At 32.3% G+C, this 22334-nt stretch overlaps 1 protein-coding gene across 1 annotated transcript; it reads left to right on the forward strand.

Moving 5' to 3' along the window:
- Window positions 1-702: 702 nt before the first annotated feature.
- LOC124358628 (JNK-interacting protein 1-like) lies at window positions 703-15626 on the forward strand. The gene is made up of 7 exons (XM_046810932.1): window positions 703-1100; window positions 6078-6215; window positions 7982-8097; window positions 8206-8646; window positions 9201-9472; window positions 10271-10449; window positions 13319-15626. The coding sequence occupies exons 1-7, from the start codon at window positions 1018-1020 to the stop codon at window positions 13389-13391; spliced, it is 1302 nt and encodes a 433-aa protein (XP_046666888.1). The 5' UTR covers window positions 703-1017; the 3' UTR covers window positions 13392-15626.
- The last annotated feature ends 6708 nt before the right edge of the window (window positions 15627-22334 follow it).

The following is a 22334-nucleotide window of genomic DNA, read 5'->3' on the forward strand; positions in this document are numbered from 1 at the left end:
TACTAATAGAGTAGAGAAGCGTTTCGTTATTTTCCTTATCATATATAATGTTATACGTTATTGTGGTTTATATTTCCCTTTGAATCTTTCCTAACAGATTTTCATTAACGTCAACTTGTGTTAGTTCAGGTCAGATTTTTTTCTATCATTAGAATAAACTGACAGTGAAAGTTTTCAAAGTAAAAGTAACAATTGAAAATTAAAAACCTCTTATCTATCTTAACATTTTTCAGCATTCTTTTTTATACTGTAACTTAAAAATTATTGTCGTCTTCAATTTCGATGTTCCGCCCTTCAGATTTTTAATATAAATAATGATTCCTTACGACGTTTAGGCGTAATCTATTTCATGAAATACTGATATAAATACTAGGCCTATACAATAAAAGAACAATTAAAGCTTTTCAAAGACACGGACTAAGGTCTCAGTGCTCGGTATTACCGATCTCTTACAACGTTGAAAATTATTTGTAATATGTGAAAATTTTATAATGGATAGGCTATAGTTTATCAGCAATACTTGGTATTAAATTGAAAAGTAATTATTTCCGACACACTTGTCTTGCAGCTGGGACTCTGTACGATGCTGCGGGTAACAGCTAGTGTGCGGGAATTCGCTTAGGACAATAATGCATATTTTTTCGCTGACTATACATATACAGTTTTGGTGACATAAATGGTTGTTTACAATTTTTAAGGTTTATAAGACGTAAATTCACGATTATAACAAATATAGATAAACACATTTAATTCATATTTTGACATGGTATGTTAATAACTAATGTATTTGACGAAATAAATTACGATATACAGTGGTTTTGCTTTCGGTCTAAAAATAGTCTGTGTAAAGGCTGGGTTATTAATGTGTCATCTCAACACTGACCTACTTTCATTAGAAACACTTTTTCAATAAAACTCTAAACCGAAACCCCTTAGAGAGCCCTTACAAAGCAGCAGTCTGACAGCGAGAGGCGGCGATCAATAGGTGCGCGCACTGCGCTCGCGTCACCACGGAAGATGGCGGACACGGAGTTCGAGGAGTTCAGAAATTATTTCGAATCTCTTCCACAACACTTGAAGGCACCTGCTCACACTTACACGTAAGTAATTCAGATACATTTCATTAACGTTGTATCACCACGTCGAACAGTGACAGTCCTCAGGAGTACGGCCTTGAACTACGTTACGTGCCCCTGACAGTCCCTGAATGAGTCTCAAATAGGTCAGTGAGCTCATCCGGGCTCATCAGAACGTGTCCTTTCGTTTTACAGAAGTTTTGTAATACTGGGACTGCAACAATTATACAAAAGCAAGTAGTGTATCAACAAAATTTCAAAACTTCAGTTTTACCCTGGGATGAAAATATCACTGTACCAAAATTAGAAGCATATCCGTGGATAAATTCTATAAGGGTACCTTTGACGTAATCACTTTAAAATAGCTTTTATAATATTCGTACGTTAGGTATGTAGTATTTACCACACAATTCAATATATTTATCAGAATACATTACCATCAATGAGCAGATTGATAATAAACTGCAAAACCGTGAATTAAACTTTTCATAGACATTATATGGTAAGAGTGCATAATTATTATTTAATTTCATCCTAGAATAAAAATATCACTGTACCAAAATTAGAAGCATATCCGTGGATAAATGCTTTAGGGGTACCTTTGAAGTAATCACTTTAAAATAGCTTTTATAATATTCGTACGTTTTGTATGTAGTATTTACCACACAATTCAATATATTTGCCAGAATATATAACCATTATAATGAGCAGATTAATAAATAAACTGCAACACCGTGAATTAAACTTTTCATAAACATTATATGATATGAGTACATAACTATTATTTAATCTGGTATTAACTTGATTTCTCCATAGCTACAAGACAAATTACAAGTACAAGATGTTTTGTGGTTGATCTGAGATTCTATAAAAAACAAACAAGATATGCTTGGAAATTTTGGAATGTTATTTTTGGCAACTTACAATTAAACTAACTAACAATACTGTAAGTGCACCTTCACAAAATTTCTCTTAGAACACTTAGAAATCCAAGAGTCAAGGGTCTTATTACCAATATTGTAAAATATAAAACTGTCTTATGTCATGCTATATATTATGTCACTTAAAAAACTACCTTTATACATAAACTAAACAAAATACTTTTCCAAACCCCAAAACAAATTATGAATTTTTGACCGTTTCTGTAATAAAATTCTGCAAACATTGTGTAATATTTTTAACAAAATCAAACAGGATTTCACGATTAATAATAACTGTAAAAGAATTTAACTATAATAAGCGTCGGATGATATTCCCTTGTAAATTTAATAAAAAAAGATCGATTTTATTAAAAATCCAACACTAATAATTATTACCAAATCGAATGGACTAATCAAACTATAAACATTTGTCAAATAAGAAGATACTGAGGCGTAATGAAGAATATATATATATATGTTCACGTGTGAGGTAGAGAACTGAATTTCAGATCGTTGTTGCCCTTAAGGCATGCAAAACACAAACTGTAAAGATCCTTTGAAGTAGGTAGGTAACTTTTGTTTAACACCTTCACTCCTACACGATCAATGTATCAAACTATGATAAATCTCTAGCTACATTATGTGTTTTTAATAAATTTAAAATTCATATCTGTTGAACAATCAAAGTGATAACTTTTTTTCGTGTTGGTTTATCCTTAATTTTGAAAAACATATTGTATGTTATCAAAACAAATACATTACAGTAAACAGGTCTATCTATTTAATTTAACCAATTTTATTTTTAGACAAAGTCGTAAACGCTCCTTTTAGACTGTACAGAGATTATAACCAATAATCTCAAGGATAGAAAACGAATCATCACGGTGTTTATCGACTGTTCTTTAAATATTCGATACACTTGAAGTTTTCTTCCATTCAAGGATAAAGAATATTGTAATAAACTGGTTAGAATATTGTAAAAAATATTTGAACTGGTTAGAAAGCTACCCTGAGCACAGATGTATAACTGTCCACGTGGAAAACTAATTGAACAATGTGAGAATGAACAATGTGGTAGTATATGGACATTTTAAGTTTAGTTTAGTTGTTATATAATATTTCTTGTTTATATAATATCTAAGTTAGTGTTAATAGTCTGGATTTACATCCGTTCAACTAGCGATTGACCTATGCAGGTGACATACTCGCAGAAATATCGTAATTGTACATATAAATTTTACCGTTACAGAATATTTAATACAATTCGTTTGTATGTGCTTCTAAAATAGGCTCATTACATAAAATTTAATTTTTAACTAAAAACTGTAATTCCAATTTTTTTTTTGCCTCATAGCATATTGCATTTTCAATCGTACTAAACCCGATAATTACTCAAAGTAACTAAATATTTATATGAGAGTATAATTGGTACCTAATAAATTAAAATAAGAAAATATTATAAATTTAATCTTAATGAAACCTTAAACTTAAATATTAAGCTTAATCTTAACCTTTATTTTAGACCAAATGAATAGGTTTAAAATTTGTAGGCATCTTTTTCCTCTGGTTAGTTTGTTTTGTACATGTTTCTTGTCAGTTCCTTTTTTTGACATGTTGCTACAAAGATATTTATGTTAATGTCAGTCTGTAATAGTCATATTAATATATGTTATAATAATATACAATCTGATATGCCATATATTTCGAGATCTTCAGTGTTTTCCCCAATTATTGCTATGTACTGTATTATGATTTTTGTACTCATAACAAGACCCCATTTCTAATAGTCTTGTACCAATTTACGCATCACATAAGTGATGTCACCTTTACCAGTGGTAATTACCACATGGGCATCAGTGAACAATGGTGTACAGACAATCTTCTATGTAAATATCCATTTTCTCACATTTTCTGCTCCAGTTTTTAGAGCTTCTTGCACGTAAATCTTCTAATATGTGTAAATATTTTTACATCGAGTAAAGACAAATATAAACCTACCAGTGCATTAACTCGAGCGATATCAGTTTCAGCCCTGTTCGGGTTGAAGAATTTTCCCAGCGACACATTATGAATTCATGAACAATATGGAAAGCCTTAGGCACTAACAGGTGTTTCAATCGAGTTTTAAACTTGTTAGGATGTTTAATTTGTTTCATGTTGTCATGGGGCTTGTTGATCATACTGTCACTGTCCCCAACTTGTGACGGCAGTTGCTTGGATAGTTTCGTACTGTACTGTACTAACGCAAAAGTTGACCCTCCAACTAGTCTCTTATGGGTGAACACGTCTACACCTCACCATTTTAATTCAGTGTTGGCTCACTTCCCAGATATAAAGAAAGGTCAATGTCAGAAATCCCATCCTCTGAATGTGTGTGTGTCTCTACACGACTCTCTGAATCTCAATTTATTTATAACCTTTTTACTTTTATTTGTTACTCTTTCAATCTAGGCTTTGAGCAGCTTCCCAATTGTCTTACTCAGTACATCAAGTGAGGATAAACTAGCCATAATAGGATATAATAACTATCACTATACGCTGCATCTTATAACTAAGGGGATATCTCTGAGACTTTACAAGGAACAAGATTTTATTAGTTTACACAAGGCGAAAATGCCTTATGCATCTTTTAAGTAAACATTATCTGATTGCCCCAAGTCAACTCACAACCAATGTGCATTTCAAGGATATTCGTAGGGTCGGTTTCATGTAGGAGAACATTTTCCACAATCACTAAGGGTTTGTGTGTGTTTTCCTGTTGTGAAAACAACAATTTATTGATAACGTTGGTTTTTGTTTGATTAGTGTTCAAGTTGATTTTTGAGAAATATTGATTTTTTTGAGTTTAGTTTGATAAAAGGTTTTACCTCCAAATTTTCAATAGAATTTACTTTGAGACAAAGTGTATTGTCAGTATATTGGATAGCCTATCCATTCTGAATAAACGAACTTTAATTGTTGCCATAAATTAGGATTAGTACAGATCCAAGAATTGATCCCTGAAGGACCCCATGAAACATTTTGTTTTTACTAGACACGACACGACACGACGCCCGATATCTGCACACAGGTTCATATCTTGGAGGCAGGATTTACGCCAATTGTGTGGCAGACCATGCACGCCATGCGCCTCTAATTGGTGCAACAATGTATCATTATGCACACAGTCAAAACAGTAGAGAGATCAAGAAATATCCTGAGCACATGTTCCTGCCTCTCCAGTCCTCCGTCATAAAATTTGTTACTGCATCAATCGTGCTCATATCTTTTCGTGATCCGTATTGCTGCTAAGAAAGGATTTAGAAAAGCACCAGAAATTGTAAACGATCTTTCTTAAGAGCACTCGAGAACACCCAAAACTAACTGCGTTAAAAGAATGGCATAGTCATTGTTCTTATTTGTGCACGCCACTACAGTAAATATATTTCTAAATGTTATGTGTTGAGTATTATTAATATTTATTATGTTTTATTATATTATTAAAATATTATAATAACTGACTTTGCACATAGGATGCTCGATCACGTGTTAGATGTGTATGGACGATCCTGATTTGTCGAATGAGACGTTTCAGTAGCGTGACTAGTACCTGGCTTTTGATCTAAATATAACTCGGAAGGGGGTGGTTATGTAATAAATCTAAATATATTCTAAGTGGAATAAATTATGTAGGCTTTATTCGCAAGTAAAAAAACTCCAATAAAACTAAATAATCTCTGCTCAAAATTTATTTTTTGTTGCCGTTCAAATAAATCCTTAACCGCAATTATTGCGAAGAAACGCTATCGAATTAATCAACTCAGGTAACTGAGACCGAGTCAGGACAGCCACTCGAGTTGGCTTTGCTGTCAAACTTTGCGTCCAACCCAAAAAGATCCGCCCAGCATGTCGAATCTTAACACGCACACAATGTCGAATACATTCGACAAGCTGCTCAATCCCAATATGTTCGGCCGACAAGTTCGATAATGCGTGTGTGTGTGTGTGTGTGTGTGAGGGGGGGGAGCTAGTTCCGGCCGATAATTCTTCGAATCCGTAATTGATGTCAAGCCATTAAGACGTAGTATATTTTTGTCGTCAGGCTCGTACATGATGTGGGTCTGGATGAAGACTCACCGACATCATCCAAGGCCAGCGAGCAGGAGGAGACAAAGGAGTTGGATGGACCCATCACCCTGAGCAGCAGCGAGGAGGACTTCCCACCAGCTGAATTACACAGGTACACCACTAAATCGCACAAGATACATAATTTGACAAAAAATCTAGATCACAAAACTAGAAATATGCTACAGTTAAAATGTCGTATAATACTCTCTGAGATAGAGATGTAAAAATAATTGAATTTTAGCTTTACTGCTTAGTAATGCACATAATTTTATTGCTCAATAAGCCTTGAATTAATGATGATTTTGGTTTTCAGTAAGTATATGTATTACGTATTGATAAGAACGTGCAATTCGAGTTGATAAGAATTATTGATGGATCTTCATCTGGCCACATTCGTCATCCGAAAATCTGGCCTATAAAAGTGGGTGTAACTCGTGTACCATCCAACAGACGTTTTTGATATGTAAACTTTTACATATTTATTTCCCATTAAATACCGTTTCTAACAACATGGAAATCGCTGCAATTTGACATTTTATTGTAATTGTACAATTAAATGTTTATAATGTCTCCCCCGCAATTACGAAACTTTTCTATACAATCTGGAATAACTATATTCAACTAAGTGTTATAAATAAGTATGAGTCTAAAAAAGGTATTTGTTTTTATGTTGGTTTTGACCTGTCGCAACTTTATAAACGTTATCTCTTGTATTGTCGATTAGCACCATCTGATATGTGTGCGTCTGCTATCCAGTGGTTTACTTGTAGCAGATCAAGGATTCTTTCTTTTAACGCTTATTTTACTTTTCACCCACGGTATTGTTTCATATCAGCCTCTTGGTCATATTTAGTCTTAGATGGTGTTTGCCTCCTGCTTATGGCTGTAGTTTCAAGCAACCTGACAGTAAGCAGAGACCCACGCCACATGTTAATACATTAACTAGGTACTGCTTATGTGGATAATTTATTTACTTAAAGGTAAGCGCAAATCTCAACTAAATGCTCCGTTTGAGCTTACAATGTAGATTGTATAAAAAGTTTTCCTAATTGTGAGGAAAATTTTAGAAAATTACCTGTTAAAATTGTATTTAATTTAAATTAGTGACATTTTCAGTAGGCAAGGAGCTTTTTATTTTTTGTCAGCATACTTTTGTCAGTTTCAGAAATATGGTGAATTTTCATTACTTTAGACATACAAACTGCCTATTCTACAGGAGGATGGCTGGATTAACTTCTCAGAACACATGCATAGCTGCTCTCAATGAAATTGTATTGTAATTTTGTTTTAAGTTACTGTAATGTATGGCTTTACTATAATCTGGCATCATACCAGTATGGTGGAACGTGAGGGTCAAAAAGTCACCATGTAACTTTACGGCTTGCATCTATAAGACCCGCTAAAATAGCAAACCTTAAATATTGTGTTAATCTCAGTTAAGGCTCCTTAATTTTATTTTGTACTGGTTACCACTAATAAAAATTTGATGCCAGTAAAAAATACATATAACTAGTTTTAAATGCCAAAATGGCATGTCCACGATACAATTTTCATGATTATGGTACACTACAGGTCTTATCTCTTGTTAAAGAACACTACTGACAAAATTATGCCTATCCCCTTTAGTTGATGGAGGTTCCTGATTCCTGACAACTCTATTCATCAAACTTCTCCTTAAATTTGTATGAAATTAAAAGGTTCAGTTATTATTTGATGCACTCTCATATTTTAACTTCTGCTTGTATACTTTTGGCTATCTGGCATTTTAAATATAAATGGTTTTTATGTTTGGTTAAATTTAAAAAACATGCCAAAACTAGCTTATTATTATGATGCAACCATAAGGTTATAAGATATTTTGTATTTTCTGAACTACAGGACTCGTTACATACCTGGAAATGACCGAACTGTTGAGAGTCGAATCGCGTGGCCTGAGAGACCGTCAGGTGAGCGTAGACGGAGAAAACTACCTGAGATTCCCAAAAATAAAAAATGTGAGTAGTCCGACATCGTGTTTTATCTCCTCTTTGTGTGTAGAACTTCAATTTATTACAAATGTATTTCTTGTATTATAATTTACTAAATGGAACGTTTTGTTGCAGCATCAGTATTAAGCTTAGCTGACGAGTTAGGAGATGCACTGTCGCTACAGCTCGCTATCAGTCGTAGTAACCCTCCTCGTTCATTGCTCATGCTCAAGTGCCACGGTTATCTGAGAAACGAGGACAGTTCTCCTGACTCCGATAGGTTCCAAAGCACTGACGTAGACTCGGGTAACTCCACTGCTCACAGTCCTGATGGTCCCAAGTCCACCTCGCCACAACCTACAATAGCCACCAACCACAGTTTTAGCTTCCCTGCAGATTCTGACACTCCGGGATCACCCACAAGTTCTGCTGGACTGCCTTTCACCCAACTGGAACTGCTGGAAGCTACCCACCGAGGTTTGCACAAGTTCATACCCAGGCATAGAGACGAGATGGAGGTGGAAATTGGAGATCCCATTTATGTACAGAAGGAGGCGGATGATTTGTGGTGTGAAGGTAATTCAGTGATTTTTTAACACTTATGCTGTTTGGTTTATTTTAGTTGCATGTGTATTGATCACCAAACTTATTCATAAACTTACATTGGTCAATAGCAAATTTATATGTAATGTTTTTCAAAAGCAATAATTAAAATTAAATGACTTTTTAGTCATTTTCTCATAATCTTTACGTATTCTGTATTAATGTAATGTTAACAATTGACAACATATTTTATTTGTTATTATTTGAGTATTGTAACTTTATGTTATGTTATTGTAACCGAGTTTACAGTTGAATTTTAATAAATAAGTTGTTTTTATTAGAACTTTTTTATTATTTTTAAAATTTTTACAGTATTGGTTTGTAATTATTGATAAATGTTGTATATAAATATTAGTTATGGAATATATGTCAAGTAAATTTGATGTATCAGAATATGTCCACAGTTATTATCATGTTAGTAATATTGTATGATCATCTTACACTTTTTGTAAAACTTTTGCCAACTACAAATAGCACAGAATATATTTTAAAGCACCTTAAGCTTATCTTCATTGTGTTTTTCTTAGGTGTCAATCTGAGGACAGGCAGGCAAGGAATATTTCCATCGGCATACGCAGTGGACATGGAGTATAACGACTTCGATCCTAACACCCCAAAAGTGAAGCGAGAACGGTTTTTGTTGGGATACTTGGGATCGGTGGAGACGATATGCCACAAAGGCAACTCAGTACTCTGCCAAGCAGTCAAGAAGATCGTTGCGACCAAACATAAAGCCCACTCGTGTATACTGGAGGTGTCAGACCAAGGCCTGCGCATGGTTGATAAGAGCAAGCCTCCAGTGAGTTGTTGTGTTACATCATGATGTATTCTAAACGTAAACAGTTTTAATTCATAAGTTAATTTTCAGTTGCAATAACAGGAACTGTATTTTTTAAACTTCAAAATATGACCTTCACTTTATAGGCCGTGATACAAGATCTAATTTGCATTGTATAAAAACACAACTTGGTTTTCATGAAATCAATACATTATTTTCTCCTGAAAAAGGAATGAATTGTAAGTCATGCTATTTTTGGGTCAAGTTGAAATGGTATGGTAGTGAAAGGGTTAAAAATATTAATAAGTTTTTTCATAGCACATATTTTTTAGCTTGACATATTTAAAACCAACACAGAGCTACATAAATTGAATGTTGCCATTTCTATAATATTTTTATCTCTCTACAGTGTGGATTGTCGTTGAGATTTACATGTCAAACAGTTAGTTATTAATGTAAGAGTAAGATGCTATGACACATGAAAAAATTTATAATTTTGTAATTGTAATCCTTTTAGTACCCTTATATTTCGACCCTTACAAAAATTTAAATTATAGATTTTGGTAGAAAAAGTTCCAAGTTACTTCCTTCTGCAACTACTTAGCTTAAGTTTTTCATTGTAGGGATAATAATATTTAATGTGATTATAAAGTGTACAAAATATTGTATTTCTACGTACAAAGCTTAATTATAATTAATAGTAAATAATCAAAGGTAGACAGAGCAGATTCATTAAAGAGATGTGATGATTATCCTAAAACAGTTATTCTCTCCATATTATTGTAATTTTAAGTTACAGTTCTCTGAATTTTGTTGCAGGGTTCAAGTGCTCCTTGTCACGATTACTTCTACTCCCTCAAAAATGTGTCTTTCTGTGCGTTTCACCCGACTGACCATAGGTACCTGGGATTCATTACCAAACACCCCCAACTACACAGGTTCGCCTGTCACGTGTTCCTTGGCTGTGAATCTACTCGACCAGTTGCTGAGTCGGTTGGGTAAGTTTATATGTCACACTGTTATCCTTACTTTTGATAGCAAGAAACTGTCTAGTAAATGTGGGATATATCACATAAAGACATATAGTCCAAACACCCCCAGGTTCACCTGTCACGTGTTCCTTGGCGGTGGATCTACTCAACTAATTGCTGAGTTGGTTTAGTTAGCTTACATCTCATCTACTATGTCCTTAATTTTGATAATAGGAATCTGACTAAAAATGTGGAAAATATCACATAAGGACATATGGGTATTTTGTTAGGTGAGTTTATTTTGAAAGCTTTACTTCTTCCTATCTCAACTCTGCCTTCGGTGTTGACCTAAATTTGCCTTGAATCATGAATTAAAATACATTGTTATCATCTTTGTATATATTCGATAAAATCCTTTATAATGGCGTCTTCACAATTAATTGTTGTAAACTACTGAGTTCTAAGCTAAACTTCACAGCTGAGTTTGTTTGTCACGCAGACTTCTGTAATTCAACCCGTACTTCCTGGTATGTTCTACTGTTAAACAACCAGAGACTTCTGCCATCAGTGGAGCCAATCATTACACTATCCCAGAAATGTACAACAATTACATCTAACAACTTAGCGTCTTAATTTCATACATTCAAAGTCCAGTTTGTGCAGAAGAAAGGCTATGTAATTTCCCAACTTGGTTTATGTAATTTCTGAAGGATTTAAAAATGTATTAAATGATTTAATTTTCATGTTTGGGGGAAAATATTTATGAAAATACTCTTTTGCAGTATTTTTTTATAGGTTCATTATTTTATTACGTGTTATTGTATGATGATGAAGCTGTAGTTTTGCAACGTTTTATTTAGTGTCAAGTGTATTAAGATCATTCAACGATGTTTTTGTGCTAAAGTGAAGACCAATAATTTCTGCTCATCCATTCTTTGTTCACAAAAATTTGTTCAATGATGAATACAGTTTTTTTTTTATCAATGGGGCTATAAACAAATCCAACTGCAAGTACTGAGACACAGAAAATCCCCATGTTTTCCATGAATCCTGCACTCAATACCCATAAAAAGTAAATGTGTGAACCGGGGCTTTTGGGAATCACATTTTAGGACAATTTTTTTATTAATGGAAATCTTAATGGAGAACTGTATTTGCAAATGTTACAAAAAATAAATTTCCCTCGCAATAACAACTGTTATTAAGGAAAATGAACATGAATTTGAAATGACATAGTTCACTTTCAGCAAGATGGTGCCCCACACATTTTTACTATGCTGTACATTTTCTGGGAACTTAACCACATGGTCAGTGGATTAGTAGGCATGATCTAATAGAATAGTCTATGCGGTCTCCAAACCATGGATTATTTTCTATGGGGTCACATTAAATCCATAATTTACAAAACGCCAGTAGAAAATGTTGAAGATTTAAGAAACATGATTGTTGAGGCCTGCAACCAAATGCCACTTCAGAAATTTCAAAATGTGAGAGAGGAGCTTACCCTATGCTTGGTCATACTTTAAAACAGCAGTAGTTTGATTTAGATCTTTAGTTTTAACATTTTATTATTGGCAACGTGGTGAGTTATTAATATACTATTCTAGTAACACTGGCTATTATTTTGGATGAGAAAGAGATAGCGATCTATAGTTTTCACAATTTTTTAAGTTTTTTATGCTCTTCAAATAGAGAGGTACATTTACAATTTTTGAATTGCCCCCAAAATCCCGCATTTTTGGCTACACAAAACATTTTCAAAATCACCAAATGAAATGAAACTTCCTTTCCACATTGCACCTTATACAACAATAAACAACTGATGCCACGCAACTGTGTCATGTTTGGAGCTCCTGGCTTGTGCAAGCATACCTTTAAAGTGGTCGTGCTTGTTTATCTGTCAACGGATTTCGCTGAAAAAAGTACTGTTGGAATTGTTATACAAATTTCAAAATAGTTGTTATCTTTTAAAGTTTTCATAACCTATTTAAAACAGCTGGTGCCTATCAAAAGAAAAATATTTGCTGCTCCTAGCTTGTGCAAGCGTACCTTTAAAGTGACTTTGCTCGCTTATTCATTGACAGATTTCCTTTAAACAAGTACGGTTGGAATTGTAATACAATTCTTTAAAATAGTCGATTTCTAATACATTTTTTATAACTATACTGGTTTTTAGTTATTTGACTTTAAACATTTTCAATAGACGCCATTTTTTAATATTACAGAAAATAACACAGCTATTTTTTATAATGTTCCTCTTAACTATTCACATGTATGTGCCAAATTTGGTTTCTATAGCTTAACTAGTTTTAGAGATAATAATTTTTTATAGAAAATACAAACTGGTGGCTAGCGTCTAAATGATACATTTCTTGGCTTATGTTTGTATGACATTTTTTGTATGAAATTACGAGTACTATCAGCCAGTTTGTGACACTCTTCTTTGAACACTCTGTATGTATAAAGCTGCCCTCGATGGCAAAATGATTGAACCAAGTCAAACAAGTAAAGAATAGTTTTGTATTTGTTCATACAGTTTGGTTATCTTCCTCAAAAGTGTGACTCAAAAACCTGTACTGTAAAAGAGTAATTTCATGTCTGCCTTCTATTTCCACATTCTTTTGAGTAGCATATTTAGAACTGTCATCATTAAATTCATTCCACTCCATGAGACTAGCATTTAGGGTGAACCATATTTAGATCTGCTCGAGAAACCTATCACAGTTGTGGTAAAACTACTAACTTGAGTATTCACTATATTATTTTGTGTGTATTGATGCTTTCATTATTCGTATACAATTTTATGGGATTAAATGAATTTACACTTTAAATTAACAGCAATAAATCTTTGGTATTTTTTAACTGTATTTACTAAATGACATTTGTTTTGTTTCAGGAGGGCCTTTGAAAGGTTTTATACCAAATTCATTGAGACTGCATATCCCATAGAAGATATTTATATAGAATAATTTATCTTAATTTAAGTAACAGAGACCAGAAACCTACAATAAAACAGCTTCTCTCTGCACATTCCTCATACTAATGGTGGCTGGTGGCAATCTAAGCTTTACAGCTATCTGAACTAATTTCTTCCTCTTCAAGAAGTTTCGCACCTTGCTTGGATCATAAAACTGAGATAGTTCGGACATAATGAGATTTAGTCTATCAACACATTTAAAACATCCAAATAAGGACCTGTGCAAAATATCAAACTCCTAAATCAGACTTATCGGAAATGAAAGTATATATAGATGGAGGATTGGAGTTTTAGGGTACTATACAGAGTATTCATAAATTATTCTATAGTCACATAGAAAAAAAATAAGATACTTAACATAGAGTATGGTGTGCCGCCAATCACCTGTGTTTTTTTTTTCAAATAAATTGTATCTTTAATCTTTTGACAGCCTAAAATTTTATATTTTACTTGAAGTACTTAAAAATACCATCTATTTCTCTACTAACTGTATACACCTGACAATTTTTAATAGTTTTTTAAAGATTTAGTAAATTGACACTCTTTCTGCGTTTCTTAAGTTACAAATAAAGTCTTTCAGTTTTGATATCCATAAACTAGTAAACTAAACTCACTAAAATAACCCTTAAATGTAATTCTGCAGAAATTTAAATGATAAATTGTTTCAGACATATTTACCAATTTGATAAAAATTCGATTTCAATGAGTTTTACATAATTGGGGTTGTAAAAATTATGAGTGTAAAAAAATACTTTAGAAAATTTACTGTGTATTTATCAAAAGTATATATAATTTTTTTTAAGTAGAAGTAATATTTCAGAGTTATATATTTACTAGGTGTTCAAAGGTCTCCTCTCCCTATTACCTCTTGAACAGAAATATATAAACAAATATCCATGGGCAGATTTTTTCTTCTATAGTAAGGGCCTTTAAAATGAAATTTCACTTGATGGGGGTTTACATTTAAATATTTTAATAACAACATCATTTCATGTTTTAAACGGAACCTTGTTTAGTCAGAAGTACATGAGTGCTTAGAACAAAAAATGTTGAAATGTTTAATTTTATGAAAAAAAAAATTCCACAATCATTTTGAAATTTTGTTGTTATGTACAAATTGAATGAACAATTTATTGTTACATTAATGTACTGAAAAGTTCTAAAACTTTTGTGTTTTTCTAATGTTTTTAAAACTTAATGGATTACTGAGACATTATATGTTGGACTTGATTTTAACATTTTTAAATGGCTACCGTATCGAAATTTAATAAAGTAGAAAAAATACTGCTAGAATAGTAAGAAATCTGTTGTTAAAAACAGGAGATTTTAAAAGATTTTGAATAATAATGTTAAAAATACAGAATGCAGATTACGGCCATACTTAATCTAAATGGAAAACATTTAACTGAAATTTTCGACTTATTTGCATTATGTAATTGATCCTTTATTGTAATTAATTGTTTTCACTATGTTTTAAAAAGAATTTGTATGAATATAAGAGTTAAGAACATTAAAAGTCAGTTTTATTCTTGATTCTTAGTTTGCACCCCTTGTGCTTCAGGACATGAGCCCAACACGAACGTGTCCGCTTATAAAACGTCACTGTTAACAATATGGTATAGTACCTTATAAACTCCTATTTTCTTTACTTATGAGATGATGGGTTTTTGACGAATCAAAAAACTTATTTTACTAGTTAGTTTCATTATTTTTATATTTTAAATTAAATTTTCCTGAGCTTTGAGTGATGCTCAAAACTGTATATGTTTATATTTTTATTTGCAAAGACAAAGTTAATTGTTGTTTTTTGAGACTGAAAAACAATTATTATTAAATATTTGAGTATAAATGCGAGTGCCTCATTTTTAAATAGAGAACAGATTTTGTACTTGACTAAAAGTTTTGGGTAAGACTTCTTGAAGATGATTTTATTTAGTATTTAATTATTGTAGGTTTATACAAGACATTATTTTGTAATGTATAATTATCATGCCAAAGATTTGTTTATATTTGTAAACAAAAACTGTAGATTATAGATTATTTTGTTACTTGTTTATAAACTTATATGCTGTCTTTGTTAACTGTACTCGACTAATGAGATCTTTAAACTTGTACATACTACTAGGGCTTTGGTTATACATACTGTTGTACTTTCCTACTAAATAATGTTTGCGCGAATGTAAAACATGTATAAAGATATATAAATAAATATACAGTATTTAAATAATTCATTAATTATTCTTACCTCATCAAATAATTCATAAATACCCTGCTTTATTGTAACTCATATTTTATTGGTAAAAACTAATTATTGTAGTTGGCAGACTCAACTATAAGAACGGAAATATAATTAATTTGAACCAAAAATCCTCCTACATGTGCAAAACCTGAAATATATTGTGGGAGCTAGTCGCATAATGTGTATTTAATTCCGTTTAAAAATTACATAGGGCCCTGTCATTTTACATTATAAGTGCTTCCACTAAGAAAATGACAGACATCAGTTTTGGGATTCCTTCTCACTGGTCTCAAAATATTTCATATGTTATTGAAATTATTGGAGCTATTCTATCAAATATTATTAAAAAATATTAAATTAAAAAAACGTCTCCTGTGACGTCAAAATTATTATTTCTATTGCTATAATTAGTTGTACTTAAACCTTGTTTATTTGTTATTTAATACCGGTAATGAGGATAATGGGACAAACAAACAAGAGCCATATTGATCTTCATACCAACCTGGCGGGTGTTGCACAGCGTTAGAATTCATAGATTAAACCTGTTTGATAGGTATATTGTAGCTGCAGGTATTACTAATGATGTTAAGACAACAGCACTGCCGTTGAGTTTAGCTGGTGAAGAAGTGTCGTTTATTTTAGATAGTTTACATCATCCTTCAGAAATAATATACTCTGTGGTGAAATAACATTGAATTGACCATTTTACTCCTTCAGAGAACGTACTTCATGCAATTTTCAACTTAAGGTAATGTAAACAGAAATATAAATGATAACACCAACAAAAATATAAGTGATAACACCGACTCCATAAATTAAAAAATTTAACAGTTTGCGATTAAACATACCAGACTAACGAGAACTGTCACAACTACAGCCCAAGCCAAATGTACTGAAAGCTCAAGCCTACAGTATAGTCCTGCTCAACTCAGAAGTCACCTTTAAGCTGTTGGTCCCCAGCTTTTAGTCCTAAATTTGCCTGGTAAAATAAGATATTCTTTATAAGGGTGTACCCAGGGAGTGATAGGAGGCAGTTGCTCCTCTTTGGAAGCAAAATTGTAATAAATGGTTATCAAATTTTGTTGGTGGAATTTATTTCAATAATATTGCTATAACATTGGCTATTTTAATAATAAAAATACACTATTGATAATTATGAAATCAGAGTAAATTATCACTATTTTATTGTTAATTGAAATTATCATACAATTATTTCCTACAGGAAAACAGAAAAGAAATATAGGATAATTATGACAATCGTATATCCTGCAACACTGATCTAGAGCCACCTAGTGACTGCTAGAAGAACCTATGTCAGCCAGTTAATGATGCACAGATTATGAGCAAACCGGCTCATTGATCCAGGGGTTATGAAATGATCTGAGATCCGTCTAATCATGTGTTGAAATGAGCCAAGTCATTTGGTGAGCCGACTTCTGACTGAACGAACAGTCGCGACCCCTGAGCTGAGAGTTTAACATTCTTCAGTTCTCGAAGTTCTTTATGATCTGCTAGACATAGAAGAAAACTCTTTAAAATCTGAATTTATTGTGAACGACAGTTACACCTTGTTGACAACTATTGTATTTTACTTACAATGCCCTTGAACCATTAAAATTTATTTTACTGTACAGATAATATTAACAATGATTTTTTTATCAGTTACATTTCATGGTACACAGAATGAAAAACAATGAAATTAATTTTTAACATTATATTTTAAATATTAAAAGCAAATTGATGATTTTAACTAAAATAATTGATTGGAAAAAGATAAAATAAGTTACTAAATTAATTGTTTACGTTTAATTGGTTTATTTGACGATCTGGTCGAGCAGATGAAGTAAGTGACATTACTGATCTGAAGATCCGGCTCATGAGTCAGTTCATTTCAGCGATCTGATCCGAATGAGCTGGATAATTTCAAAGACTCGTTCTTCCCATCACTAGCAATTAGTGTGTTTCAAGAGAGGGAGAAGTCTCTAGTGGGCTTTAGAAGAATCTACAGGTGGCAGTCAATGTGAAAAAAAGGGAATATTCCAGAAGAGTCTCCGCTCTCCTCTTGGGTCTAGCGAGTTCCGCATCACTATTTAAACTGAGCCGCCCACCACTAGTTGATCAGTATTTTAGTTAAAACTGTTCATGTTTACTAAGCATATTTTTTGAAAAACCTATTGTTTGAATTTATTCAAGTTTTAGTTCATTAGTTTACCTTTTTATTTACGTTTGAAGAACACTGAGGCTGCCTAAATGGATTTAAGAAACTTATCCGAAAAGTTCCTAAGTTAAGTATTTTCTTGTTTTCTGTGGAAAATAAAATGTTAAATTAAAACTTATGAGTAGTGTAGAGATCTCTCTAGATCCAAATACATCCTAATGTTAAATAAAGCAAAACGTTATTGTAACAAGATACTTTATTCAACTGGCGACTCTTGCCCTAAAGGGTAATATATCGTCTCTAATTCTGTCAATACTATGTACCAAGAGTCTATGTACCTTGTACCAAGAGATATAAACAAAGCAGAGATTTAAAAATATTAAAAATTCATTATTTTTATTTTTTGCGGGTGATTTTGAAGTGGTTGCTATTATTTTAAATTTTTTTAAAGTATTGTTTTGGTTATCCACCATATATAGTATTAACAATACAGATTTAAACCTTTTTAAACTAATTAGCCTAGGCAACTTTAAAATTGTATTACTAGAAAGGACACAACAGAATATGATTCAATCATTACAGACCGATTTCAATGTAAACATTCTAGATAGCACACAACAATAACATGTTCTCAATTTATTGAGGTTTATGATTTATTTTGTTTAAAAAGTCCTACCAGACTAGCTTGTCATGGCACATAACTTTGCTACGGTGGGAAGTGTTGATTCAATGTGAATTTTGAGAAAAACTCAACTACAGTTTACTGATTCCAAAATGTAAAGAGTTCATTTTGAGCTCCTTCATCTCTAACTTGTTTTGGATCTCTTCAGATGAACATAACTTCAAATTCCAGGAGTCATTTGTAAAATCATCAGATTCCAGATGCTGCACTGAGAGGAAAGTGAACTGGAGCTGAACTAAACATTTTGCTTTGACAATTGTTACCAACATACATTACCAATATAGCATAAGTAAATGCCAAGATTTTCAACCTCATATCTCTGATCACAATGGCTTGTTTTACCAGACACTAAGGACAATTATTAACTGTAATAAGAAAGATTTTTCTCTTAATGTAACAGATCTGTCAGTAGGGGCAGTAAATGCCCCTACTAAGTCAAAACAGACTGGAGTAAGGTTCTACGTTTTATGAGAATAAAATAGAGTCTTATTTTCAAATGTGTTAAATTCTGAAAGATATTATCCAATAAAAACATGAGATAAAAAAACTATATAACAAATTAAAAAAAGGTTCAAAGATAAATTTTTAAAAATTAAAGGGAGGGTAGTTGTCTGTTATACAGATTTGCTCCACGCAACACTAATGATGTAGGCAGATAGTCTATTAAATGAAATATATCAAGTACAAAAAAAGGAAACTACATATTTAATATCAATAAGGCCAAAAAATTGTTTAATAGTAATGTTATTGAAAATTTAAAAACAAATGCAAAGTTACTTGGGAGGGTATCAGGCAAGAATATGGAGGGAAACAGATTTTTGGTTGTAATATTAAGCCAAGCTATTTTAACAATTACTTTATTAATACACCAACAGAAATCAATGGGTATGCACCTATGAATGAAACAGGAGTGATGTTGTGTGTTGATGCCTATATGAATGGAAATAATTTGACTGTGCAAAAGTGTAAAACACATAATTAATAGTGAGGATTGTTATGAGTTGTCAATAGAATAATCAAAGAAATCAATGACTTCAAAGTTCTGCTTTTAGTTTCTTTGTTCAGTAGCACATTATTGAAAGTTGTTTTCTCAGATGTTTTTAAAGATACAAATATAATACTAATTTGCAAGAATGGATCAAAGTCCGATCCGTCTGGGCATGTTGGCTTTTCTTAGTTCAATCACTTTACTAAAACACAAAAACAAATACTTCTAACTTTTTATTTGTGAGGCCTTGCGATAGCATGGCTATCTTCATCAGACACAAAGCAAAAGCACTCTGGGTGTTACAAAACATTCTTTTTTTACAAATTTTTATTGGTCATTTAGAAAAAACATCAAACTTTTTACTCGTTTGAATGTTTAAAAAAAATTTAAAAGAAAAATGATTACGCTTTTGTATGTGTATTGATCATATGTTTAAAATGAGACCCCTAATTCTATTATGAAAATAATTGTTTTCACAATAGCTGGCAATGTTTTTTTTATGGATTAAAATTCAAAAGACTAGTTTCTACTTTTCCTGAAGATAAACATGTGTTCACACTGATATGGGGTTTTTTTGTATTAAAATAAAATAAACTTAACAGCAAAATTGATGTTTGTACAAACCAATGAATGAATGGGTTAAGAAAACAACAAATATACAAAATACAACAAACTTCTGTATTCACAAATGTATGGTACAATGTAACATTTATGTATTGATATACAATCATTTCTCAGTCTTACAGTATACTTATAATAATCATTAACACGAACATAAAAAGAAATTGGTTCTACAAAACATGTTGTATGTTACAATATGTTCAGCATGCAATACGAGAGATTAATATCAAGTCCAATAAATACAAATAACCTACATCAGTCCAATCGTTTTACTGGATCTTGTAATCCGATTCATATAAAATAATGGTTAATGTACAGAATGCATGGTACACCAGTCAAAAGTTAGAAAGCATTTTCTTTCATGTCAGTTTAGTCTTATAATAAATGGGTTTTAATAACAAATAAGAGCAAGTAACAAATTATATTATTAGCAATTCATGAAACTAATCTATACTACAGACACGTTCTCACGTTAAGTTAAAAAAAAATGCCAGTACGATACACAGGACCAGCTCATTCAGTTGTAAAACTCACCAATTGGCACTTTACTTGTAAAACACTTGTTATGTGATGATATGAGGTTTGTGTGATATAAAAGTTATAACTGAAAGTAAACCTATTAGTGCCATCTGCCACTTTTACTTCTGCCAGTCACTTTAAATATCTGTTTTGCCTATTATGAGAACACATTTTATTTAGACAGAAGTGGATGTTAGCAGCTACTACGATTTACAACTCTGTGACCAAAAAAGGCATTTGGACAGCAAAAAGTCATGAGAACGAATTAGAATGAGTTTCAATAAATATAAAAACCAAAATATTAAGTTATTAATCAAAGTGGAACATATGGGGTCTATAAACGGCAATACTTCATAATGTGTCAGAGAAAAATTCAAAATGATTCAGTATGTAAATTGTAATCTATTAGAAATATATTTACGTACAGACTCTAATTTTAATCATACTTTCAATAATTAAGTTATGGGAAATACAATTTATTCTGCAAATCAGGTTTAAACATTATTTGGAAGGTATTAGAACACAAACAAATAGACAAAAATCAGCATGAAGGTTATTTAACATCATTCATCTATGTTGGATACAATTTTTAAATCACAAGACTATAAAGAAAAAAACATTGAGAAATTTTGAGGCAAAAATTAATTTCTTTATACTTCTTAAAAAAAAAATTAAAATTATATAAATCACAATACAAAAGTAAAAAAAAAACAAATTCTTATGTACATCTTAAGTGATTCCAATGAGTAAAGTGGTATTTTTGTATAGGCTTTTCATATCTGGGCAGATAATGCAGGCCGAGCCACGGGCACTTCTCACCACCCACTACAGTACAGTAACTACGGTACAGTCTGAGCTGGGAAGCAATTGCTCCACTCAAGTCAACACGTACAGCATAGTGACACAAGTGTTCATAGTTTGTAACTGCTGGCATCGCAACATCAACTTGACTTCGATCAAAATTTGATGGTAAAGTTCCAAAAAGTCAGACATGTGAGGTTATTTAGAATGTTATGGATTTTATGGACACAGAGGGTAAAATTTATTATTTAATTGATAAAAATAAAAAAGTGGCAACTGTTATTCGTGTTTCTAGAAGAAGCCTAATGAGCATAAGTCGAAAAAAGGATGTTAGCCGAATTAACGTCAGTCGACTCATCAGGACTTTCCTGTCACACTCCAAACAAAGTTGACAGGACTTGAGGACTTGGATCTTGGGGTAATAAGATAGACTATTAGTTTGTACCAAGACTATTGTGGAAGCCAAGATAGCCTGGGGTCGAGAGTACAGAGTAGGAGCACAGCTATGCTCCGAGCCCCCACACTCTCCTCCACCACACACGTTCCTATCCATGTGTTACAACTGGAAGTTATCGGTAACAAACATCAAACGGTAAAATAGGCTCTAACTGTGCAGGTGTAGAATGTGCTGCTTCAAAATTACCATTGAATAAGGTAGATTAAGAGGTACATCATTTCATTCATTAACTCAACTGGTGTCATTGGTGAGTTTTATAACTGAATCAAACAACTGCACTGCAATACTTGATGTTTCATACATTTTATGAGCGATTCCATAGTTTACTCAACAATTAAAATAACCTAAACCATAAACAAAAATGTTTTCATATCGTTAGACCTCATGCAGTAATAATAACTAAGAAGAAAGAATGTGCTTTCTATCTGTTATGATGGGCATTGTTAATAGATCTGCAGTAGCACCTAGTC

The sequence above is a fragment of the Homalodisca vitripennis genome, chromosome 1 (assembly GCF_021130785.1).
Source record: "Homalodisca vitripennis isolate AUS2020 chromosome 1, UT_GWSS_2.1, whole genome shotgun sequence".
Lineage (NCBI taxonomy): Eukaryota > Metazoa > Arthropoda > Insecta > Hemiptera > Cicadellidae > Homalodisca > Homalodisca vitripennis.